The sequence below is a fragment of the Daldinia decipiens genome, assembly GCF_022478715.1.
Source record: "Daldinia decipiens strain CBS 113046 unplaced genomic scaffold F4813scaffold_6, whole genome shotgun sequence".
NCBI lineage: Eukaryota > Fungi > Ascomycota > Sordariomycetes > Xylariales > Hypoxylaceae > Daldinia > Daldinia decipiens.
In genome coordinates, this window is record NW_026054549.1 from 507,465 (window position 1) to 532,710 (window position 25,246).

The window sequence follows — 25,246 nt, forward strand, 5'->3', positions numbered from 1 at the left end:
TCATTCTCGGCAGAAGAGTATGCGAGAACCATTGGGGCAATAGTCATAACAGGGGGCGACTATACCTTAGCTGTACATCTACTACCTTGAAGTACTCCTATATGAGATGGACATCCCTATCTGATACATGTATCTTCATGCGGATTTACAATTTATGAGGCTTACGCACATATCTTTCGCCAAAGATATCATATCAGGTTGATTCCTAATCCTTACTCTTGACAAGCAAGTATATCCTAATTTCTCTCAGAAGATGATAGAATTATCGTTTTGGTTTCGAACTATGTTCAGGTCCTAATACCCAAAAGCTGAATCGTAATCGGATATTCAGTCAAGACATACCATATTCGCATTATACTTCGGTTAGGTAGTTAGCTTGCTATGAAAATGAAGAATTTTCAACTTTAGAAGTGTCTCATAGCTTTAGACTTGCTTCATACGACGAATAAGACGCTTTGCTTAATACTCCTAGTTATATCTCTTCAAAAAACCTATGTTCAAAGCGCACATATTGCGGAGGTGATCTACGCACAAAACTTGACTGGACAGGCCATGCCAAAATTCGACTTCTAAGGAAAGGCGATCGTTTCCGCTTTTCCCCAGATATAAACCAGTAGTAACGTTGGGGAGCTCGCGGCACGCAGGGTTACATCCGGTGCGGTTCATGCATTTGGTAGGAGCGCATGCGTCGAGCTGTAAATCGCTGCACTGGCAAAGAGGACGTAAGAAGGGTCTTTGGATGGCTATTTGCGTGGTAATAGGCTTGCTGTACCCCCACCGGATAATGATCCAGCAACAAGATCGAGACAGGATGTGCATGCAAGATGATAACGACGCTGTCATAGCACTATCCCGTTAATTCTCGGTGGCTATTTCGCAATACGTTCGCCATAAGTCAAGTCATTTTCCCCGGCCAAGGTTCCCCGACAAGCCCATGATGTCTATCAACCGTCTGGGCAGGTGTGTATGGCGCAATCTGGCGTCGGGAACCATGGAAGAGAGAGGCTCTCATGCACTTTCCAACCGTCCAGCACGCTCATAACCCAAATTTATCCTTATTATGAACATGGAGGTCTTAAGAAATCGCCATACTCTATTCTTCCCCGGTTCGGTAGAGTTGGATTTAGACCAGTATTTACAGCACTACTACTGCAACTTAAGGCAGGTGACGCCAAGAGAATTCGATTGAGCATAAACGAACGTCATTTTTCAAACTAATAGGAACACTCGGAGTTTTTCGGCATTCATGATAACGTTTGCCAAGGTGATATTATTAACGATTGATCTATCTGATACAATAAGGTATCCCTTATCTATTCCCAATAATACTATAGCATACCTACCTAGGTACCTACCTACCTAAGTTATTATCCACGAAATGGAAAAAGGAGGAAGGGAAAGGGAAAAGAAAAAATAGTCTTACCACATTCTAGGAAGATATACATTACTCGTTGATTTTTCTAATCCTTTGATGGTTATATCACGCGGCCTATGAAGCTCTCTGTTAACTTTCAGTGTTATAAATAGGGTTGGTTATTTTTATGGCTAATCTAACTATTTCCGGTTGTATGATTTTGACGATCCTAATGTAACATGATATTAGATATATAGGTATCTATTATGTAATTGTGGGTTGATACTCTAATATTTGATAGGGGTTTTGTAAATTAGGGTTCTAAGAAAATGGAATCATTCCTAATAGACCTATAGCAACTTACCCGCTCAATTACCCCTTTTCTAATTTTGTAGCTCTATGATGATACTAAGTAGAAAGTTCAACGCTTATTCTACCTATGAAGCCCTTTTAGATAATCATATCCCGTATCTGATACAGGTACATGTCGTGCATACAAATCCAAATACTCGTATATGGTATTCATCAATTATTATTACTCGTGATAATATTGTATGTATACAGTTCTTATCATAATACTGAGTCCAAACCGTCTATTAGTTGAGTCTAGGCCCACCTTGACCAAATCCTGCTCTGTACCTTGTTCCTATGTTAGGCGCGGCTCTTCTTTTTGACAATGTCTCGTTGAACCCAGTATACTCCCCTAAGGATGGCGGTAAGTCCTTGACAGCTGTACCCCAGGAGCTTTCGTTCCTTCCTAGGGTAAGAACAAGTTCTTTGCCTTCTGTGAAGAAACTGTGATCAATCCAGTTTTTCGTGTACGGTTCGCCATCAAGGGTCGCGCTTTGAATATAGATGCTCTCATAAGAGGGATCGAAGTTGACGTTGCGGATAGTTGCGGTTTTGCCGGTCTGTGGGTGTGTAATATTGACACTCTCGAAGAATGGAGGAATTATTAGATATACGTCTTGCCCGGGGTTTGGGAACAAGCCCATCATGGAGAAAGCCACAAATGATCCCATTGCACCACTGTCGTCGTTCCCTGGGAGACCTTCAGGGGTAGTGTCAAAGAACCGAGGTATGTAAAAGTGTGCACGCTTTGCCGATAAAGCAGGCCGACCAGCATAGTGGTATTGGAAGACAGTAAGGAAGGCAGGCTCATTGCCAATGTAGGTTATGTTCTGATCATGCAGGAAATCAAGGCGGCGAACAAATTCAGATGGTCCTCCATAGAGAGTGATCAAGTCGCCTTGGTTATGTGGCACGAAAAAGCCGTACTCCCAGATGCTGCTCTCAAAGGTTTCGTGAGCTGTATTTTGGAGCGAACAAGCAGTGCCGGAGTTGTCGATATTGCTACATAGCAAAGGGTCCTGCTCACCCCAAGAACCATTCAGGTATTTCGGGGCGTAGAAACCTTTGAATCCTGTATCCTGACCGTTGGCGAACTTCGATATCTGATCTTCTTTGTATAGGTTTTTCCAATTCTCGCTCGATTGCAGGTATTTTTCTGTGTCGGCACTATTGTTTCTCAGTTGAGACATCTGTGCGATGACAAAATCATTATAACTGTACTCGAGAGTACGGGAAATAGACCTAGTCATAGTTCCAAAGCCTTGCCAATCTAGGTCTTGCACGGGGTAGTCAGGGTTAGCTTAGAGCGATAACATGTTAGGAATAGGATAGACTTATAATATATCCGAGACGTTTCCAGCTCTCAAGACCGCCGCGTCCATTGCTAGACCAATCGAATGGTTCAACCTCGGCGTCTTTTATGACAGCTTCATAACCCACGTCCCACTATCCAACAATAGCGAGTTATTAAATGGTTCAAACGTGTAATCAACAGGGTTAGGTACTTACATCAATACCAGCTGTAATTCCTTTTAGATATCCATCCGCCAAGACTACATCGGCATTTGAGCCACCCTAAGAACTAAGTATTAGCTTAGTCCGTCTTTAGAAGCCGAAAGGTTCTGACCTGTGTATAGCCCTTGGAGAATGTCATACGGCAGTCTGGCAACCAACCCTCGTATCGATATGTATCAATCAGAGAGCGGATCATCTCGGCTACCGCATCTGGATCTATAAGGGTGAGAAACGGGATTTGGCTTCGAAAACTATCCCAGAGGCTTTGCTGAGTTAGTGGCTGCGCTATCTATATATAGACGATATGTCAACTTACCAATAGAATGAATCAAAATATGGTTCCCCTGTTTCGAATATAGGGTTCTCTCCCGTATAGTTCTGGGGGTTTACCATTGTGCGGTATATACCGCTGTAGAAGTTCTTGATCTGATTCTCATCTACCTCGCCAGGCGTGATCGTGATCGGGCTGAGCTTCTGCCTCCAGGCATCGGCAGCAACCTGTTCAAGCCCATCAAAATCATAGTCTGGAATTTCGGCTTCGGCATTTGAGCACGCTTGTTCAGAGCTTATAAAACTCAGACCCACGCGGGCAAGCACAGGGGTATCGGTAGACTCAAATCGAACAAAAGCTCCTCCAGGAAGAGGATACCCATTAATTGATCTAGAGATAGTCAAGTTTTTGACATCTGCAGTAGCTCTACTGTTCACAAAAATGCCATTGTCGAATATTTTAGGACCCGAAAAGTCGGTGCAAAAGTAAGGCACACTATCGTACCCGAAATTAGTACTTATCTACATTATTTGAGAAACCCTGAAAGAATTGTAAAGAATGTGATGAATAATTTCGAATGCACTTACTATTTTCCCTGGCTGAAACTTGACTGGAAACGGGCGTTCCCGGTGATTCTTCCGGTTTTCTCATCGACGGAGACGGTGCCGTTATCTTGACGCGAGTCCGAAAGGTCTGTCAGGTCCTGTAAAATGAGGGGATGAGAGGCATTCCCATCTGATGCAGGGAAGGTAAATTGAAACAGCGCAGCATGTTTACTGGCGGTCATAGCAGCTTTAACGCCGGAGTTCAGCGTAACTTCAAAATACCCCGGACGCGCCACAACGCTACTTTCGTCAAATTGGCCATAGTTGGCCCGGGTTTTCTTGGGAAAATCGCATCGATTAATATCATCATCAGGGCAGCTCGCATACGGGAAGAGCGGGAAATTTCCTAAGGACGGCGAGCCTCCAGTTCCCGAGTCGTGTAGGGCAGAGAAGCCAGAGATTGGAGTCCCATCGAGAGTGAAGCCTCCTTGATTACTTCCACTGGTAGTGTCGGCAACAGCTTTGGCCATACCGTAAGGAAGTGTGGCGCCCGGAAAGATATTTCCTCCATTTCGACTTCCGATTAATTGATCAACATACGAAAGAGGATCTATAGCGGCAGCATCATTCCCCAGGGCCGTCGCCAAGACAATAAAAGCAATTGAATAGGAGCGCAAGCCAAACGAAGGCATGGCGACTAGAGCTTCTTGCTGCTAAGAGCAAGATAGAGGAAAAGGGTGTAAACGAGTGTGATATGTCCCTTTACATAGTATGTCCTTTATGTATTATTATCCCTAGTTGATAATGCATTCCAGGGCAGATAACGATGCACCTGACGACGGCTTTGCGGTCCAGATAAACAATCCGGAGACAAGAATTCGTTCGATATGATAAGATAAACACGTCAGATTGTCTCTAAGTGGTAAGGAGGAGCGGGACAAACATGTCTTGGACCTGCCCTATAGTTGCCCTGTGGTCGTAGTGTGGTTGTGACCAGCTCGCGTGCCGTCTGAGTGGAAATAACCTTCCATCCCTGGCATCCCTGGCGTCCCGGTGAGCTCCCGGATACGCCAATATGTCACTGCATCATGCAAACTGCAGCGAGGCCTTGTTAGTAACCGGAGCATACGTCCTGTCCTAATCTTCGTCCCCACCGTTACATCGAGTAATGTCTACGAACCGTGCGGCACGTCTTGCCTCCATTATCTCGGAACGCGGGGTATCGAATCCTGCGAGAGGGTTCATCAATGAGAAGACGAACGCGGTGTAGATACCCATGCAACTTTACAAGCAATACATATATACTATCAGGGGTTTGCAGGTTCGTACCTACTATGTATGTAGGGATAAACGCCATTGGATAGGTCGATAAGCAATAAGAAGCTGGTCCCATCATAACCAGATCTGTAAGTTGTGCGGTTTATTATGCCCCATGCATTGGCGAATCTTTCGTGCTTGTTCCTGCATATTAGATGCTAGGCCAGCTAGGAACGCTACATACAATAAGGAAGGTTGGCGGCTACTGATGGCCTTTAGGTGCTAACGATGGTACAATGTAGTAGAATATCATTAATTGAAGATTTCGTTCGCCGTAATCGTGCATCCGGTTCGCTCCTTTTGTGTTCAGTGTTTCGTTACATTAAATCTCTAGGTTAAGTCGCCCAAGTTAGGAGGTAGGTTGGCAGGTTGGCAGGTTGGCAGGTTGGCAGGTTTAGGCGCTATTGTAAGCCTAGGAATCAAAAGTAACACCATAAACTGCAGGGAACTGATCGTATTGTATTGTACAATACAAAGCAAGGTGTAATTAAACGCATTCAGGGGTCTACGTACACTAACGATGGTTACATTCAATTCGTGTAAGTGGGTACAAAATATGCCGTCTTGGCTTTTCTATCGATAGGGAGGTAGCACTTTACAACGCACGACCCTGAAGCTAATTCATAGATCATCTAGTTATCGTCTACCTATTGTCTATTAAATATATGGCATGAAAAGTACCCAGCTTTTTTCTAAGCATCTTCTAAATTGTAAGACTATGAATACCGAATGTCTTATTGATTTGACTGCTGACTTGAAGGGAAATCCGGGCGAATCCAGTCGAACGTATCGAGGAGGTCAAAATTGAAGTCTAACTGTGTTGGTGAATCCCATTGAAATACCGCGGGAGGTTCATATATGCTCGATGCAGTATTTAACGTCTGGTCCAGAACCCGTTGTATTACTGATTTAGCGTCGTTGCATAAATATCCGTTCGGTGCTGACGGACTGACCCAGTTGAGAAATGCGACAAGGAGACTCAACTTCTGGATGATGTTAGAGCGAGTGATTCTAGAGTCGCTATGGGGCCTCAAATGGAGGGTGGGTTTTAGAAGTTCTAAACAGAGTATACCGCCTGCAGGAACAGCATAAGCCATGACCTTTAATATCCTCGTCAGAAAACGGTAATAAGATATTGTTCATATAGTGACTTACAAGCCATTCACAGCCGTTCCTGAAAGATGGCAGCCTATCTAAATGTAGATAATCTGTTCTGCGTTAATATCCGCGGCAAATACACGAGGGAAATTATTCCATTTCAGTCTAATATAACATGATACAGGGGAAAAAAGGTGGGTGAGGGAGGTCACGACGTACTGTGGTGTTGTTAGTCTTGGATTAATAGTTACGAGGTAAGGCCTAAGCGTAGTAGGTTTCTGAACATACCAAGGTAAAGTCTGAGTAACTAAGTCATAGCTGACTTTCAATAAATCGCCCTTGTCTTGATGACCGAATCGAAGCAGGAGTCTTTCAATAAAAAACATATTCTGTAGATGCTCTTGCTCTATAAATAACCTCACAGATAGGTGGTTTATGGGAACCTCTAGGTTATCAATTTCAAGAGGATCGAAGTGCAAGCATGAAGGGAATGCTGCAACTGCCGAAAGCTCGCGAGATCGAAGTTGACTACTCATCTTAGTTAATACCAGACTGAGAACACATCAATGGGTGCTTAGGTAGGTACTTGCAGCAAAGTCTCAACAGAAAATGGGTTCCGAAGCGTATTTTGTCTATGGCCGAGAGCAATTTCGAATATTTCTTCGCGGATTAATGCGATGATTGCTCGGGCGCGAATATGAGTAGAAGGATATATCTCCCCGTCGGTATTCCAACCTTCTTCGTCCAGACGTGAAATAGCTTTCATGAAAGTATCATGGTCAGACAATAAATCTTCGTTACTAATATCGAGCGGAAGAGGCGTCGACGAGTACCGAGAACTAATTAATGGAGGTCTCCCGGTAAAAGAGACAACGTCCATGGCTATAGAGAACGTATTATGAAAAATCCTCTTCTTGATCTCGGTCGATAAGGATGTTTGATGTCGGTCTTTTTCTTCTACGGCGTGAAACCCGAGGAAAGTAAGCAATGAAATCGTCTCCGCGTGAGTCCTCCATACAAGCAAATCTTAGGCACGTTAATGGTTAGCAATGGGTGATCCCAGTATTTCGACATGATATACGAGTAATTGGTATAGTAATCAGAGACATAGGCCACTTACCAGCATCGCCTACAAGCACTGATGATAAAAATTAATAATTACTAATTTTAGTACGTGGCTTAGAAGGTTTGGTATCTTCTGGGGAACAGGAACTTTCAATCAGTAGGCACGTACTAGAATCCACAATGGTACATCTCTGACTTAAACAGAGCATCATAGAGTTTCCGGCAGACAATTCTTTACATAAATCGAGGCTCAGATGCATGTTCTCCCTTGCTATGCGAAATCCACGGTCAAACTCCGCGGAACGCTTCCCTTTCCAGAAGTCTACGTCTGAACCAGGAACGAACTCCCAAAATATGGAGAGTATTCCTATTAACTCCCAGCGTATGTTCTTCCCCAAGAATTGGCCGAACCATTTGTCCGGGTCAGATTCGTCGTCTGAAAACGGCTTCAAAGTATTGGCACAGATAATCCGAGCGAGTTCCTCCAATTTAGCAGTCGGTCGGTTTCCCGTGCTGAAATAATCACCGAAAGTCTCATATAATGACTTGACCACTGGCTCTGCAATACTACGTATCCAGCCGTCACTCCCGGGATTGAAGCGCAGGGTACCCCCCTGGATGGGATCGGGTATATTACGTAGCACTGAAAGTGCCATATCACGAACTCTGGCAGAAATATTGGTCTGGGAGCCTTCAATAGGAGTATGGCGAGCGACGCTCTCAGATTGGGTAGCGACTCTGTGCGCTCCTTGAAGGAGTGAAAGGCTATTTTCGGTATCTTCATAGATATTACAGTAACTGGTTGGGCCAAGGTAGCCAGGCCGAGTGAGGCCTGAAACCTGAGCGTCAGGTGTCAAAGTCGAGCTATTTTGAGAATGCTGAAGACTTCCGCGCCTCGGTGATAGGAGCGGTGTAGAAGGTGCTGAAGATGGTAGTGGGCTCTTGGATGTCAATATCCTTGAACCCGACAAGAGATACACGCATTCGTCATCCTGCTTTCTCTTCTTACAACGACTGCAAACAGGCCGTGTATGGTCGCAGGCCAGCTTACGTTTACGGCAGGGCTTGCACACTTCATTAATAAATGTATCTGGAGACAAAACACATATATTACTTACATCACATGCTTGAGGCCGACCGTTACGGCGTAGAAGCAGTGGCGGGTTCGTATGGTCGTTCATCGAGAGGGCGAGATTAAGAAAGACATGTAACTACAAGGAGATTCTATGAAAGCAATCCGAAGCCGTGAATCAAGAGCTTTGACTCCGACATGAACTGGTTCGAAGTCTAAGATAGGGTTTGTCAGGACAGGCAGCGAATGCTAGGTCGGCTTCGGCTTCGGCTTCGGCTTGACGTTGAAGAAAGAAGCCCAATCCGCTTGCTTATCCCCACTATCAAGATTCTGATTCGTCAAACCAGATTTGCACGATGTCTTACGAATGAGCTCGGCTCTCGGTACGCTATCTCGGCCTAGAGAACCGAATCAAAATATCAAATATGAGTAACTCACACCATGCGAAGGGGATTTAGTGGATTATAAAGCGTATAGGGAATGTCTGTGAAATGTATTAAAAAATGGATTCTCCCGTCGAGGAAGGTAACATCATTAATGAAATTGTATGCGGCTCACTCTCAGTTTTGTGAATTTCTATACAACACCAACTATCGTATTGCAAACATCAATTAAAACCAAGTCCTTCAATAATTGTACACGTACGGAGCCTAGAACCTGCCAAAATGTCACCGCAGTCCGAACTATCATCCCCCACCAATACGACAAGCCCAAGGCGATTGTCTATTGCGTCGGAAAAAACTTTAGTAGATATGCTAAGTAGAAAGGAGGATGCCTCAGAAGAGAAATACCAAGGCAGTAATGATTGTTAGTTACCTTTTACTCCGACTTACTCCATTAACTTCTTTGCATGACCTTATTTTACTAACTTTCATCTACGCCAAGATCGCAAGTCATCCTCCGACGTTAAAACTCTGGCTAGGAGCAGTTCGCTCCTCAGTAAGATGGGCAAAGCCATAGAGAAGGTTGGGTCGAAGTTACAGGAGAAAGACATAAATTCTAGGCCCAGGGGTAGTCGACCTGCACCTGATGGGTATCCGGACACCCAATTCATGTGGCAAGCATTGGCTGGTAAGTGACATCCTCATGACCGTGCCAACCAAAGTAATAAACTAACACTAAATATGACAGAGACGAGACTTTAAGCACAAGGATTGAAATGCTTATTTCACCTGGAGAGTTTGATTGGATCCTCTTGGTAATGTATTCTGACGGCCAATTAATTCGTATATGAATTCCGGCATGGGCCCAGATACCGTCGAGATGCTTAATCTTATTACATTGCTGGCAATATACATCAAGAGGATGGATTAATAATCGGCGCTTTAGGCAATAGCAAGTGGGAGCCATCGGAAACAAGTAAATTGGATATGGAGAAATAATACCCATTTTCAAATAAAAAAAGTGCTATGGGTAAAGATTGACTAAGAATTTTCAAGTGAAGCTAAGATAGGGTCCGATTTCTTCATCGGTTTGGTTTAGCGGGCACAATTATTATAAGGGGTAATTCGTAGTTTATTTGATAGATGATGGATTCCTTAATATATTTTCAAAATGCAGAGAACACCCTTTTATGTCATCTAAATTTATCTGAACGAAGCACCATTTCTTATGAAACTAATCGAGACTGTTAAGTGGTCAAACATATCTCTAAGTGTATTAAATAACTTCACCCCCGCCCCCCTTTTAATTGGTATAGATAAAAGCCTCGAATCCTACATAAAGTCTGTACAGCACCTATTAGGGAGTCTCATCCTAGAAGAGAGGCAGTCGTGAGGCGCCATGATATTTAAAAAATAGGTGCCTACCTAGGTAGGTAGGTAGGGAAGCAACTTGTCATGGTGGTGTTGAGCGCGAAAGTATAAACACGAGTGTTGATTAACTAGGGATACATTGATACACAGAATTGATATAGTAGACGTTTGGTGGGCGTGGACAATGAAAGCCAAGTATGGTTAATTTATAATTAACAATTGGTTACAAAGTGTCTTTGTAAACAACATTGAAATGACTTCGGCATATAGTCTTATGCTTATGAGTTAGCCTTTACCCCTGGAGCGCTGGCGTCAGCTTAGTGGTCGTCGGCTGCTTTACGTTGGGTGGCTGAGACAATCGGTTGCTATACTAGCTATATCGCAAGGGGGTGATGATCGCCAAGTTATCGTACATCGCTACTCGGATGGTACGATCAGGTAGCCTAGGTATATAATACTACAATGTCTCTAATGAGATTATATCTTATTCTTTAGTGTATACGGAGTTTCCTTACTTCGCGATGCCAGATTAGTGAATTAAAGTAAGAACAGCCACGCCTGTGGTAGTATCCGAAGGATCCTTGAGTTACTTTTCCTAGGAGTAATAGCCAACCATATGCGAAGATTTCTTATACGAGGTAAGTAGTTGGGGCGAAGTCAAGACGATTCTTCTGTCAGACTCCCACCCAGATCAGATTCGGTATCATGGAGGTAGGTAATATAGAGGTTCCATGTTTAGTGACAGAAAGATTATGTCTCTGGAACGAGTGCGTCTCAAGTGTGTTCTTATAATATATATCGCATTGTCACTCGATAGCACTTCTGGAGCTCTGGGTTTTATTTATAAAGTTGTTTTCTTTATCTTAAATACAATATGCACTCCAATATTAGGTTGATTATGGGATTTATGTTTATGGTGAGTATTGCCTACTTCTGTTAATCTTCACATTGATAATCAGTATTTGAATTCTACCTATCAAATATGGGTGTTTGATTTTATGATAGTTAACACTTTGTGTGGTAGTACTCTTTGCTGGTAGGATATCTTCGATCGGCATGTTGGAAAGATCCAACATCTGTATTCTTCCAAAATGGACGAGCACATGCTGCTCCATATTCAACGCATCGAATTCAACAAGCCATACAATATGCCGATCTGGCAGGAACGATTAAACGAGCAAAAAGCAATAGGACGACGACATCGCCTGAATTGTGCATAGGCATCCCTTCGGTACGAAGAGACGGGATATCGTACCTCAAGTCTACATTGGGCTCTCTACAACACGGGTTAAGTGCAAAGGAACGAGAAAGTATCCACTTCGTCGTGTTTCTTGCCCATATCGACCAGAAAAGCCATCCAGATTACGACCAGTCATGGCTTATTGCCATGGCTGATAGGCTTCCTTCGTATAGTGACGATTCGGAAAGGTTCACTCTTGCTGAATTTATGGAGCGGGATAAAACTCATGGAACTAAGTCAAAGTTCGACTATTCGATCGCTATGGAAGAGTGTATGAGGACAGGGGCACCCTATATCTTGCTTGTTGAGGATGATGTGGTGTTTTTGGACGGATGGAGACACAGGACGATGCAGGCATTAGATCAGGCATCCACTAAGTCTTGGAAAATGGGACATATAGACTGTAGGTCTACCGATATGTTTTATATAACCGCACGGCATGCAACACACTAATCGACTGAACAGTCCTATACTTACGGCTCTTTTACTACGAAGGTCTTCTTGGATGGAACGCAGAGTCTTGGCCGATATACCTAGGCTGGTCTGTAGTTATTGTGACTGCTGTCCTGAGCCTCTTCATCCTACCACGGTGTTATATTCCTGCAACGCGCCTGTACCTAACATATTACGTATTCCTTCTCATCTTGTTAGTTTTCACACCCCTACTCCTGGTCCTCTTTTTCGCTGCGGGCGGCAACTGCGTACTACCGCAGCCGCCCGGGGTGCATCTAATGCCTAAACACGTGTGCTGCGGTCAGGGGCTTGTTTTCCCTGCTGCAACGGTGTCGAATGAATTGTTACCCCTTTTCCGTAATAATAGGTGGTCAGAGGTACCTACAGATAGTTTTATAGAAGACTACGCTGATGAAACCGGGATGTTACGTTGGGCGCTGACACCGGTTGTAATGCAGCACGTCGGCGGCCGGAGCAGCCACGGGGTTTTTAGGGGGTACGGCAAGATGACGCCGAGCCGCATCTGGAACTTCGGCTTTGAATGGAATGATGCGGATAGTTTAGTGGAGGAGCATTTACGAGTTAACGATAAGATGGTATGATTACGGTAGGAATATCGACCAATATCTGATATACCTGAATTGAGTATTTAGTGTTATATTTTTATCTACAATATTGATAGCACCCATAGATGATTTATTATCACCTTTTGTTTTTGAAGAAAATAGAATTAAATCGTCAACTCGATCGGCGCACATAAGACCCCGCATCTACCAGATATACGTAGGGAGTTCTAGAAGCATAGCGAGAAGTAGGCAAAGGTAAGTAAGAAAGTTTCAAGCTAATTCATCATATAATACAAGGCAACTTGTTTACCCCTTAATCCTTTAGTCCATGTGCTCTTGAAACTTGCCAAAAGCTTCCAACCTTATATCACATGTTATTGGAATTGATGACGAAATTGAGATTTATAATACTTCGATACTTGTAGTAAGCTTATTACCTACGTACTTTCTTCTTTGATTACTTCAGTACGAAAGTAGATGTGTCGATCGAGGTTGCGCGCTGTAGTTCCTACCTAAGGCCTCAGTACATTTCACTAGGGCAATAGGCAAGAGGGTGTTTAAGAGCTACGTTATTAAAACCTTCTAGATACACTTTCATCGTCACTACCTACCTACCTGGGTAGGCTTGTCCTTTCTTTCAGACCCTTTGGCCATTTTCACATCTGTTCAGGATATTGCAAGGTACTAACCCTAGGTACCTACCTCTAAGGCAACACAACTCCTACCTACATAACCAGGACTACTTCATCACCAAACCCCCTTGTCGGCTTTTTCCATTACTAAGCTGTTAAAGCTTTGAAGCCGATACGGGCCATGTAGAGTCCCTTTGAACTCTTTATTAAGGCTCATCTTGCAAAGCTTTTGGTTGAGATACGGAGCAAAGAGGTAACGATATTTGCAGATTAGAGGCTGTAAGACAGATTGACGCAAAACGCCCGTTTGCAATAACTTCAGCATATAGAATGGATAGCAAATGGACTCAAAATCATGGATCTCAATCCCGAAATCTGAAGCCCAATACACCCAATGCAAAGCCTAAAAATAATACTCTCAAGCCTGAGGCAGTCGGATACTTCAACCCTTCCCTCAAGGACCCTCATAATACTGGTATCATCGCCGTAGGAAAGTACACAGTCTTCACAAACATCTTTCCATTCACCGATCGCCTAAGACAGCTCGCTGTTTCCCATGGAGAAGGCAGTGTCAAGGCAGTATGGGCAAATTGTCTTCAGGAGACAGCTTTGGCGTGGTACTCTACGGAACTCACGGATATGGAGAAAGATGCTCTCCAGAAGTTGAGTTTGGATTGGGTTATCCAACAACTCATCAAGGCGTTTCGCAAGTCACCTAGCGAGGCATTGCGTAGTCTAAAATCAGCCTTATTTACCCTACTTGACCTGAAGAGAGGCAAGGGACTGAGGCCTTTTGTTTATGGTATCATTCAAGACGCAAGAGCATGTGACTTACCGCCCAAGATCCAGTTGCTATATGCCTTCGAGGCTTTCGACGTTGAGATCCAGTCACTGCTATCAAAGCCTACAGATAGCACTACCCTTGGAGCGTTCTTCAAACAGCTTGATGACAGGGAGAGTGTTCTTCTAGCAAAGGCTAGACAGTTACCTATATCCCAGGATCTCCAGCACCAAGAAGGTTATTCCTGGCCCCAACGGACTCCCTCCAACCAAGCATCTAACCAAAATCTCTCTCGGCCTTCTGTCCATATTAACCTGAATCAAAATTACAATTCTGGGATACAAGGACGTCTACATCAAGGTCGAACCCCACGCCCGGGCCGCAGTTCCGGTAATAATGGGCTGGAGCCGAGAAACTATGCTGCGTCCCCCAGATGCTCACAGTTCCGAGGTACGCAGACCGGTCTAGATGACCCCTTCGTAGATCCCCGTTATCAAGACGCTTTATGGGAAGCTATGGATAATCTGCAGAGATTTGGATTCGAAGACTTTGGGATTTTCCGAGCCGAGTTCACGGAAGCTAGCATAACATATAGAACCGCTTCGAATGCCTTCGGAAATTCTCAAACCCGAAATGACTTCCACACGCTGGAATACGGCACAGAGACTAATCGTGTAGAACATTCGCTATGCAACGTTTATGGTACATTAACAAGATCGATCGCCCATTATCATGGCGAATATTTAAAAATAACTGCCCCCTTTCAAGGAATGCCATACAGCAACACGTCTCAGATCTCAGAGTCAGACCGCTTAGTTACTGAGCTAGATTCCCTAGACTTGGGTTCATTAGAAGCTAAATCGGATTCTCCGTTCGAAGGTGGATCCCTTCCAAACTATCCCAACCCTTCGGGCGAGTTCCAAGACCACGGATATTATGAGCATAGGGGCTACAGCGAGCAAGATAATCGTGAAGAGTATGATACTCAAAGTGACAACGATGACCATGACAACCATAATGATTATTATGACCATGATAGCTACGATGACTACGACAGTTACGATGATTACGACAACTACGACGACCATGATGATTACGACAACTATGATGACGGTGGCGGCTATGATGATTATGACGATTATTAGTTATCGTATATATCGGTTGGAGCTACTATCCAATTGAATTGGTTTCATCCTTTACCTAGCGACTTCGGAGTAAGAGATTCGTTTGAGAACTTAACGCTGGTTGACCGATCACGACTACCGACCTCCCCTTATAAAAGTTTCTAGTTATACGATTAAAAACTAAAAAGTTCCTCTTCGACCTCAGACTTTCAAGAAACCAAGGCCGTTATTTATTAGGTTATAGGGTAGGTGTATTACAATTCACATATTAGGTCTGGTACACTGAAGGACTGTACTGATACATGGAGAAGAGGTAAATTCTGTCATTGGTGTTAAATTTTATTTGAAAAGGCATATTTCCCGTAAGTTCCATTAGGAGGAGTTTTCAATCTAGGAGTCTCAACCCTAGTTCAACCTATCAGTTAGCAATTTCCTCCCCCTCTAAACAAATGCCTAAACCTTGGTGGAGTTTTTTATAGTATTAATAGATAAACCAGTATGCTCGCAGACATTAGTATGAATGATAACTATAATTCATAAATGGAATGCCTTAGGATCAGAAAGGTTGTAAAGGTACCTTTGGCATATAACCAAGGCGAGGTCGAAGCATGGTATGAGTTTGATTACCTATATTCACAGGAGAATATGCTTATAGAGAATGATCTATGGATTGGTGTCGGAAACACCCTATCAGCAGCTTTGGATCCCAGCCCCTATTTTTCATGCTCGCCTTACACCTGCATCCCCGATACAGCAGATAGGCAATATAAAATATAAAACAACCATACTCTAAGATATCCTACTGAAGCTCATATAAATCCCTCAGGTCATCCCGAAGTAAACTATACGTCACTTGGTCCATAATCTTTCCCTTCTTGCAGACGGCCTGCCTTCTTATTCCTTCTTTTGTATAACCAGCCTTCTCCAAAACTTTCTGACTCGCGACGTTCTCTATAAACACACCAGCCTCAATCCTGATCAGCTCCGGGAATTGCTCGAAGGCCCAGGCGGAAAAACTCTTGAGAGCACTTGTTGCGATACCCTTCCCCCAGAAGTCCTTTCCGACCCAGTACCCGATCTCCCACGTACGATACTCGATGTCCTGGCCGGGAATAAGCCCGATACCGCCGGCGAAGGTGCCTTCAGGCGTGAAGATGCCGAAATTTACCATGGGGTTGCTGTTTAGGGAAAGGTTGATCCAGTAATTGGCGTTGTCTAGTGTGTAGGGATGAGGAAAGGTATTGCGCATGTATTGCACAAGCTCTGGGAAGTTGGCTGCCGCCACGGCGCCCTCGGCGTCACTAGGCACATATGCACGTATGATGCATTTGTCTGCTGTTACTATCGGTGCGGGCGTCGACTGTGAGGTAGAGTCTGCCATGGTGAAATATAAGCCCTTTGGGTCGGGTTTTAGTAATAATATTAATAGTAAAATATTTCAGCGAAGAGTTTAATTCAATGTAATTGCCAGATCTTGGTATAATTGAGTCAGCAAACTAATGGCGGTGGTGAATAAAGGTGTATAGCTGCTGTAAGCAGTACCATAATTGATACTCGGGGTAAGCTCTCATACTTATAGAACGATAAATCTCAGCCCCGGTATGACTCATTCCCGATTTGGGAAAGCTACCTATTTAGACGGATTTCGTGATGCTACACTACTTTCGCTTCCTGCACCTTTCGAGTATTGCGCCCTATTTATATAGGTCCCTATATATAGGTGTACCTTAGGTATGTATGAGGTAGGCATGAAATTGATATAGGGTAGGTACTTTCATAATAAGTATTTTTTCATATATCGGGGCATTACTTTTATCCTCAACGAACTATACATATGCCTCCTATTGGTTTGGGGATTATATTTAATAGCCCTTTCTTTAATGCTAGTAGCATATGCAGGTTGAATTTGCAGCTTGACGAGAGTTGCATTGAAGTGGTCAGCTTTTAACTATGTAAGCAAGAGTTAGAAAATCTTATACGATTATGGCAGTACCGTATTATTGACCCCTGTTTATTCCGAGGTGGATCTAAGCCGACTTTGAGAGACCGTCAATAATCCCACAAAACGTCCCTCTCCGTCACGTATGATTTCCGATTTGTGACAAAAGCCAGGGCTGGCAACGGTGACGACGACAGCAGAAGATGGAACTCGCTTTGCCAACTCCGCTACAAACATCTGGACAAGCACTTTGGATGTACCGTACCGCTCTTTAAACAGCCACTTCGGTTCCATCTTCTTTTTAAAAACCGGAAGTATTGGATTTGACTCCTTTTCATTAAATTTGGTCGCATTCGCTATTCCAGAAGACACCAAGACTATACGTCCAGGGGCATCTCCCGTTTTCTTGTCTGCCAAGATGGGCACTAACAGGAGCGTGCGAAGAGCATTTGATAGATAGTTTACCTGGATATCTTCCTCATAGCCCGTAATACTATTAAAAGAATCTTCAACCTTGTAAATGCCAGCGTCAAGAGCCGCTATGTCAAGCCCTGTCAGAGTCTTGGCGCGCTCAGCAAAATTCACGACAGAATCGTATGAGTTAAGGTCTAATTTCCAAATTTCAACATCATCTAATTGCGCGTCGCAGCCTTGGGCGAGCTGCCGGCGCGCGGCTTCGCCTCTTGCCTCGCTACGCACGGCAAGAATTACCTTGCACCCCAAATCGAGGAGTTGGCGAGCGCATTCTAACCCTAAGCCCACATTTGCGCCGGTAACTATAGCTGTCTTGCCAGCGAGGTCGACTTCTTCCCGGGTAATAAGCGGTGGTGTAAATAATAGCTGGCTTTTAAGGAAACGGAGTAAGCCCGCCTCATTTTCCGACGAAGCATCGAAATTCACAGCCATACTATATTGTTGGCGACTGGAGTGACCCCGGGAAGAGTGGACATGTAACAAGGCAGATTATCACCATCGTCCTTCTTTCGACACCACTAAAAACAGGACAATTCGTATTCAGTTATCGATTCTCAGTGACTGATTCGAATCATTCGTACTTGCGTAATAGATTGCTATTTACGTCAAAGAAAATTGAGGCTCATATGTTACCAGTATTACGCACTCGTTATGGAAACATCCCCAAAATTTCGGCGTTAAGACCACAGCCCCGAGATCTACATACTAACAGTATCTTAAACAGCTAAATAGGTAGCCAAACAAAATATCCATAGCTGAATAGACTGTCCTCTCTTATGTAAATTATAAATAATCATTAAACGAGGTCGATATTACCTTTCCGCCCCTCAGGCGAAAAGGGGTATTACGACGTGGGACGAGAAGCAAATCTAAGCTAACTGAAGATATTCTTTGTTATATATCTCTCATCTAGAATCCTCACATAGTCCAGGTAATATTACTAGGTAATATTATATATCTTATATCGACTAGAAGGCTACTATTCGTGTATATTATCCTTAACTTGCTTGGCAACTAACCGCATTAATAGATGCCTTTTAAAAGCCCTCAAGCTAACCAGCATCGAAATATAAACATTCCAGGGCTAGAGCATTATTTCTGTGAAATAGAATCTCACGAGGCGATTCTACTTCGCTCTCATTACTTGTCCCGTGTTAGGTCCTAGCCTCCTGAGTTATTCGTCCGACCTATGATAATAGAAATGAATGCCGTTGTGTAATACCCCTTTAGCATTATCCCCTCCTATACCCTAGCCGTCTAGCGTTCTTTAATCGATTAGTATCTCTAGCCTCCCGGTACGTCATTGTCAAGTTCGCGATAATCTCTTGACCAGCCTCCTTATCCATCTTGGAGCCCTCTAGGCTTCTTGAGCACAGTTTCGATATCCTCTCCTCGCGTGATAGCTTCTATTGCTTTCTCCGCGGCCACAACACTCTCAAATGCTGGAATTTTGCCGTATTTTCCTAGCGACTTAACATTCCTAGCACTCTTGCTCTTCGTCCTGAAGCGAGGTACGAACCATCGTTTCTCATTCTCCCGTATAATTGTATCAGCCAACCGGCGCATAACCTGCCAGCCTTTAAGAACTGTGTTAGTTATTGCCTTGCGTTCGGACTCTGTTAGGGCACTAAGCTCCCGCTGTGCTTGAATGATTCGTGCGCGACGGAGGTATTTAAGAGGCTGCTTTCCGCGATCGGCCTGCTTAGAAATACCTTTGAGCGTATAGCCTATTGGACCGACCAGTGCCGCTATATCTTTTAATATAAATCCGGTAAGTCCCATGCCAACACCCGCGAGTGCGCCCTTGACTCCATCCTCCTTAGCTCCGCGAACCGGCAATCGAACAAGCCCAGTGAATCCGTCGTAGATGCCATATATGAATTCATATCCTGCGGCCTTGAGCCCGGATCGTATTCCCGTGATCCGGATTGGGCGTCTAACGGTATCATCGCCATACAGACGGGGAGCATTGTGGAAACCTTGGGCCAGTGCGAGTGAAAGATCAACAGGTGCATGCGCTAGGGCTCGGCCAGTTTTACCAATTCCTTCTTCTATCTCGTTCAGGTACTCCTCTTGAAAAGGCTCAAGAGCTGTTGCAGGCGTAGTTGCATGCGTCGAAGCATGTTCAAGGCGACCGTTTCCGTTCGTATCAGTCCCAGTACCTCCACCCCCTTGGATTGGAAACGGGAATTCGGTTGGGCGCTTAGCTAGGGCATCTTGTTTTTGCTGTCGCTTCCTCTCCTTCTTTCTTCTCCGTTCAGCTCTCCTATGTGACGTTTTTGCCAGTCTATACGGAACACTACCTATTCCACTAAACACGTCGCCAACTGTTCCAACTATCGAGCCAACAACTCCTGTAACAGGCTCGCCCGGTCCTTCAAAGTCATTCCATTCCTTATGTCGAAGGAGACGTAGTCTCCGCCAATTTATCAACCCCCGAGTGACTGCGATGTAGGCTGCCACAGCGCTGAGCTTGATACTGGTTTTCTTAATACGCCAGACCGCCACGCGATCGTCAAGAATTGAACATCGCATTGAATTTTCTCCGGATAGCGTTAAGTTTCGATGGAATGCCTTCACCGCGTTTTGGGCACCGTCACCTTCAAGTTCGATGTCTCTAGATATTTTTTGCACTGCTTCCAGTGCCGCATCCGTTAGGCAGAATTTAATGCCTTCTGCTAACTCCTCGGCATTCAATTTCTTGTACGGAACCGGGACCGGTCCAGCGCCTGCATTGCTAACCATTGAACCCCAAAAGTGTTGATCGCCAAAGAAAGGTACAATCATGGTCGGCTTGCCGCATTTGAGTGCGATAGCAGTGGTTCCAGCACCGCCGTGGATGACGCAGGCTCGAACCTTTGGGAAAAGCCAATCGTGTGGAGTATTTTCCAACATGTGGATATTATCGGGAACGTCTACCTGGCCAAGACCACCCCAGCCTTTCGATACCAAGGCTCGAACACCAGCTAGTTTCACAGCTTCGAATATCATCTCTGTGAAACGCTCGGCATCATCAACTACGATCGACCCGAAGCCGATGTAGATTGGTATCTCACCATTCTTGAGAAATTCAAGAAGATCCTTTGGTGGATTAAAAGAAGAGGCAAGATCGAGGAAGGCGAAACCAGACACGTCTATCTCCTCACCCCAATCGTCGGGCTTAGGTACTAATCCCGGACTCCATAAATATGTGAAAGGGACATGAAGGCGGTATGTCGCGCCAGGAGCCCAGAGTGTAGATACCGGATCCAATCCTAAGGTCTTAACTCTGAAAGCATTAACGAGGTCTCCGAGTCCCTGCCAGACCATCATTTCTACTAGGGGGTAAGAGATAAAATTAGTATATCCAGGGTCCACATTGGATTTTTTTATAGTTGCTAAAGGATGAGGAAAAGCTTGTGTAGGTGTATAAGGAAAAGTAAACATGAGATGCAGGGGAATTCCTAGAGCTTCAGCACAATGAATATGCGCGAAACTTGGTGGATTCGCAATGATGGCGTCTGCGATAAATGGGTCATTTTCATCCATCATCTTTATATTGCGAGTGCCTTTCTCGTTATCGGTTGCATTAATGCAAGCTCTCCAAAATCCATCAAACATCTCGGCCATAGCAGCGCGCCTTTTTCCAATATCGCCAGCTTTCACTGTCTCGAGCGTCGGGATCATACCAGGATTCTTAACCATAAAGGCCATCAGCTCTGAGGGGTCGCCCCCAACGGAGAAGAATTCCAAGCCCGAATCTTTCTCGATAAAGTCGCGAAAGGCTGGATGGGTAGCGATACGTACGCGATGACCGTATTCTTCTTTGAGCACCTTTCCTATCTTCAAAAACGGCTGAGCATCACCCCTGGAGCCAATAACCATGATCACTATATTCAGTTTTGGTCGTCTCCATTTCTCCGATGTTGCTGTGGTGGCTGAGGATAACTGTGAGGGGGCTAGCTGAGGGCTAGTTTTCCCTTCCTCGGCCTTCCTGGGTTGGACCTTCTTAACTGCAGTACCAAGCGCCTTTGCGAGATATCCCGTATTACTTGTGTCATTGACTGTAATGTTTAATCGACCATCTCTCTTGGATACCTTGCCATTAGTTCGATATAATTCATTCGCGACTCGAAAGCGCCGATATCTGTCATGGGATGTTCTCCGCTTCGCCTGTCCTGAGGACTGACCTGTACGCGTTTCCGTTGCTTTCCCTCCATCTTCTGTCTCCGACGATGACGAGTCTGATGTATCTTCATCTTTGTTTTCGTTATAGGAGTGTTGTAGCGCTATGTCAAGCATAGAAACATTCGTTCCCGTTCGCTTCATAAGAGGGAAAGCCGAGAACGGTGAAGCCCGATATTGGTTTTGTTGGGGGCTGGATGACGACTGTGCTAACTTGAGAGATTTCTTGTTCACAGGCTCCGACATAGATTTTTTGGGACCCTCGATCGGACTGGCACTTTTGAACTGATCTGGTACGCCATCCGATACGGCTCTCTCGCGCGAGATAGGCAGTTCGATATCCGGTGGAATGTAGCTTGGATATACAAGATTTCCTTGCGAATCTTGGACGATAGCCCGGCGGTGCCCATCTCGCGGAACATCGCGTATTCGGAGTCGGTCTTGTTCAGACGCTTCGGCATTTATTGGCGCCGTTGAAGGCTTGTCTAATTCGATTGGGGGCATAACCGCATTAGTTGCCTTGAAGATGAAGCCCACACCCAATTAGCTATCGTTGTGGACGATGCTACGAATATAACTGTAGCCTAAAACCTAATCTCATCCGGTTATATTCGAACACGTATTATTTATCACCAATTTGTTTTTGGTTTGGTGGAAATCTGGTCGACGTGCTGAGGAGAACTCTACTCTTAGGTCGTCATCTATATAGAAAATATAGGGGGGTATATTACAATTAACGGTGACGTTAATGTCGACTCATCGTTAGCTTTAGCCAAAGTTAATGTTATTCAAGGCCGTAGATTGCAGATTGCAGATGTAGACACGGAGTTAAATATCGAGGTTTTGTTCCTCGTGAGATTCTTGTAGTAATGAAGCCCATGTTTGATAATAGGGAGTAGATAGAAATAGGTAGATCCATATGACCTAGGTTAGTAGAGTACCTAGATAAGGTAAATTAGGTAGGATAACATGAGAATGTTTGATGAGCTAGAATCCTGAAAGGTTGATGCCGATATAAGTGGATAATAAATTGACGCTTGTGACATCACCGAAGCGGACGATACCTATGTATATACTAGCATGAACGCCACATGTCAGGGCAGACTCCACCCATTATTCACAGCCGGATCCCAGTACACAGATCAGATCCCTATACGCTATACTAATTTCGGCATAGCGTCCAGCTCGGGCAAAATTCCCTTATGCAGAGAGGGAATTCAGCCATGCAGCTATGTATGTCCAGCCACATGAATTACATGTAGGTACCTGTTATGTATTGTAGTAGCAGCCACCTCCAATGTAACCTAGACCTTCGAAATTAGATCCCCGATTCAAATAGTGGACTCCAAATCATCAGGAATTAGTATCACTTTACAACTTTATAAATATAGTTGCAAATCTCAGACATCATGTCTATTTTACGTTCATAGCTAGGTAGGTAGTTATGGGGGACAATTATCAAATCATGTCTTACGGTACGGCCCGTCGCTAAGTCTTGAATACTCTCATAACAATCGCAAAATGCTTTAGATTTGGCCAAACGCTTCGGAGACTAGGCCTCAGTTCGGAATCGCGTTTACACCAATACTGATACCAATACTGATGGCGCATTTCCTTTCAACCCCTATCTGGTTGATAAAAGAGCTTAGGTTCGATTTCCATTGACATTATTGGGGTTTCCCCTGTCCTTTTTCTATTCCCCTTTCACGATAGGGCTGCAGTTAAAGGTAGCTGCATATTATGCGATGGATTCCCATGGGTTGAGCTGAATCCTTAGCCCCCCGATGGAACCTCGAGCGTAGTATCGAATGGTATCTATCCAGCAGTAGCGCCCTGTGATGGCTCTAGACTGCATGGGTAGATTATATCCGATTGTTGGTTCGATTGAATTCCCAATGAGCAGAAAACGGTTATTTTTAGCTTTCCTACCCATCTTCTTCAGTCGCACTCGGTGATTTGCTACATTTCTTCTTCACGGGCCCGGGTTCTAGCAGTATACATCTCATTCCCACCTCGCGCGCAGCTCGGCGTTTCCTCGTTTGTAAACGCAGTACCACCACACTCACGGGACATGTCAAACAATACCGCTGCCGGACCCGACTTAAATGCAGTCTGTCCTCATTATTTTGACGGGAGGGGCACGCCTGTATGTTGGGACTGTGCTGAAGGAGGCCATCTTGGTCAGGGTGGAGAGAACTCAATGATTCCAGAGAGAACTAAGAAGAGATTCGTACTCATGGGTGGTGAGAGTAAGATTCTTGACAACGATCCCTTAGCACCAGAAATACATCCTCCAGTAGAAGGTATTGAAGTTGGCTCACCCGATCCACGAAACGTCCCTTCAGGAAAAGAGGTCTTCTACGGGTCGCCAGTTATAAGCACCCCAGATAATTATACTAAAGACGAACACAATGGGTGTAATACCGAATCAAATCAGAATATTACTGCCGCCTCTAAACCTCCTACCATACTTGGACTTCGAAAAAGAGTATTCTGGTTACTCTTGATAGGTATGTTCGTAGTTGCGTTCGTGGGAGCGGCTGTCGGTGCAGCGGTTGGAGTAACTCAAAGGAACCAAGCCACCAATGCTTCGTAAGTAAATATATTCTAATGCTTTCATCCTTGACGCAAGATAATTGCTAATGAAGGCTTCTCTCCGATAGGTCGGCAGCACCGTCACCGGTGGCAGGTGAAAATCAAGTAAGTTAAAGTCGTGTAGTATTCTCCCGTATGATGGCAGAGTTATCGGTCATAACAAAGACTTTGCCATTACAACTACCGCTACTGTGCGCTACTAACCAAATCAAGTCTACAGGCTCTCCAAGTCCTACAACGACCTCTACGACGACGGCCTCATCCTCTAGTACAAGTGCGTCACCTACAGCTACTCCAAGCTCAGTACGCAGCTGTCTGGGCATCGACGGAAGTACATATACAGACTCGGGCACTGGAACGAAGTTTAGGATCGAGTGCGACGTAGCACACCAAGGCCGCGATATTGAGAACCTCAAGTCCGAATCGATGAAGGACTGTGTTTCGCTGTGTGCTAAGAACACACGTTGCGTGGGGGCTATCTATTACGACGTTGGACCGCAAGGGACGGATCTTAATTACTGTTGGCTCAAAAGCTCCTTGAATGATAGCGATATAAGAACTACGACAGATGCGCAGTCGGTAGTGCGGTTATAATGGGGATAATATTAGGTCTTTCGTGTGAGACGATACCGCATATCTCGGCTCCTCGATACTGCTTTATAATGTTGGTTGGTAATTAAGCCATATCCTTGATCACATATCCTATGCATAGCGTCATACCATTAATCGAATTCACGCACGAGGAGTACCTAAGCTTTTCAACCTGCTGTAATTCCCAACAAGAATGTGTCAAGATGTAGAAATCATACGTTCATGACGCGAATTCCTTCAAGTCGTCGCCTCTCGTTGGAAAAGAGTTAGTAGCGAATACCGTATAAGGTAGTAATATAATATTAGAACAGGTAGAGTGACGAAAATTGAAGTTTATGCATGATA

At 44.5% G+C, this 25,246-nt stretch overlaps 9 protein-coding genes across 9 annotated transcripts; 4 read left to right on the plus strand and 5 right to left on the minus strand.

The window, feature by feature from the left end:
- Positions 1 to 1,950: 1,950 nt before the first annotated feature.
- On the minus strand, positions 1,951 to 4,728 carry F4813DRAFT_379253 (glycoside hydrolase family 92 protein; the record flags this gene model as incomplete). The annotated part of the gene is made up of 6 exons (XM_049245433.1): positions 1,951 to 2,981; positions 3,040 to 3,151; positions 3,215 to 3,280; positions 3,333 to 3,483; positions 3,537 to 3,986; positions 4,079 to 4,728. 6 exons carry the CDS (start codon positions 4,726 to 4,728, stop codon positions 1,951 to 1,953), a joined length of 2,460 nt encoding a protein of 819 aa, XP_049102417.1.
- A 1,014-nt stretch (positions 4,729 to 5,742) lies between these two features.
- F4813DRAFT_350017 (uncharacterized protein) lies at positions 5,743 to 9,059 on the minus strand. Its single transcript, XM_049242251.1, has 8 exons — positions 8,635 to 9,059; positions 7,686 to 8,580; positions 7,572 to 7,589; positions 7,042 to 7,477; positions 6,741 to 6,979; positions 6,509 to 6,561; positions 5,831 to 6,453; positions 5,743 to 5,759 (listed from the first exon to the last, which is right to left on the minus strand). The coding sequence occupies exons 1-7, from the start codon at positions 8,695 to 8,697 to the stop codon at positions 6,088 to 6,090; spliced, it is 2,070 nt and encodes a 689-aa protein (XP_049102418.1). The 5' UTR covers positions 8,698 to 9,059; the 3' UTR covers positions 5,743 to 5,759; positions 5,831 to 6,087.
- Positions 9,060 to 9,063: 4 nt separating this feature from the next.
- On the plus strand, positions 9,064 to 10,149 carry F4813DRAFT_350022 (uncharacterized protein). Its single transcript, XM_049242252.1, has 3 exons — positions 9,064 to 9,395; positions 9,474 to 9,659; positions 9,720 to 10,149. Exons 1-3 carry the CDS (start codon positions 9,254 to 9,256, stop codon positions 9,731 to 9,733), a joined length of 342 nt encoding a protein of 113 aa, XP_049102419.1. The 5' UTR covers positions 9,064 to 9,253; the 3' UTR covers positions 9,734 to 10,149.
- Positions 10,150 to 11,216: 1,067 nt separating this feature from the next.
- Positions 11,217 to 12,656, plus strand: F4813DRAFT_400667 (uncharacterized protein; the record flags this gene model as incomplete). Its single annotated transcript, XM_049248294.1, has 3 exons — positions 11,217 to 11,258; positions 11,367 to 11,985; positions 12,048 to 12,656. 3 exons carry the CDS (start codon positions 11,217 to 11,219, stop codon positions 12,635 to 12,637), a joined length of 1,251 nt encoding a protein of 416 aa, XP_049102420.1. The 3' UTR covers positions 12,638 to 12,656.
- A 907-nt stretch (positions 12,657 to 13,563) lies between these two features.
- Positions 13,564 to 15,159, plus strand: F4813DRAFT_400669 (uncharacterized protein; the record flags this gene model as incomplete). The annotated part of the gene is made up of 1 exon (XM_049248295.1): positions 13,564 to 15,159. The coding sequence occupies one exon, from the start codon at positions 13,564 to 13,566 to the stop codon at positions 15,157 to 15,159; it is 1,596 nt and encodes a 531-aa protein (XP_049102421.1).
- A 415-nt stretch (positions 15,160 to 15,574) lies between these two features.
- Positions 15,575 to 16,698, minus strand: F4813DRAFT_350025 (acyl-CoA N-acyltransferase). The gene has a single exon (XM_049242253.1). It carries the CDS (start codon positions 16,517 to 16,519, stop codon positions 15,938 to 15,940), a length of 582 nt encoding a protein of 193 aa, XP_049102422.1. The 5' UTR covers positions 16,520 to 16,698; the 3' UTR covers positions 15,575 to 15,937.
- A 421-nt stretch (positions 16,699 to 17,119) lies between these two features.
- On the minus strand, positions 17,120 to 17,983 carry F4813DRAFT_400670 (uncharacterized protein; the record flags this gene model as incomplete). Its single annotated transcript, XM_049248296.1, has 1 exon — positions 17,120 to 17,983. The coding sequence occupies one exon, from the start codon at positions 17,981 to 17,983 to the stop codon at positions 17,150 to 17,152; it is 834 nt and encodes a 277-aa protein (XP_049102423.1). The 3' UTR covers positions 17,120 to 17,149.
- A 342-nt stretch (positions 17,984 to 18,325) lies between these two features.
- F4813DRAFT_350028 (glycosyltransferase family 1 protein) lies at positions 18,326 to 22,759 on the minus strand. Its single transcript, XM_049242254.1, has one exon. It carries the CDS (start codon positions 22,217 to 22,219, stop codon positions 18,890 to 18,892), a length of 3,330 nt encoding a protein of 1,109 aa, XP_049102424.1. The 5' UTR covers positions 22,220 to 22,759; the 3' UTR covers positions 18,326 to 18,889.
- A 310-nt stretch (positions 22,760 to 23,069) lies between these two features.
- On the plus strand, positions 23,070 to 25,243 carry F4813DRAFT_350032 (uncharacterized protein). The gene is made up of 3 exons (XM_049242255.1): positions 23,070 to 24,307; positions 24,379 to 24,415; positions 24,524 to 25,243. The coding sequence occupies exons 1-3, from the start codon at positions 23,787 to 23,789 to the stop codon at positions 24,902 to 24,904; spliced, it is 939 nt and encodes a 312-aa protein (XP_049102425.1). The 5' UTR covers positions 23,070 to 23,786; the 3' UTR covers positions 24,905 to 25,243.
- Positions 25,244 to 25,246: the final 3 nt, after the last annotated feature.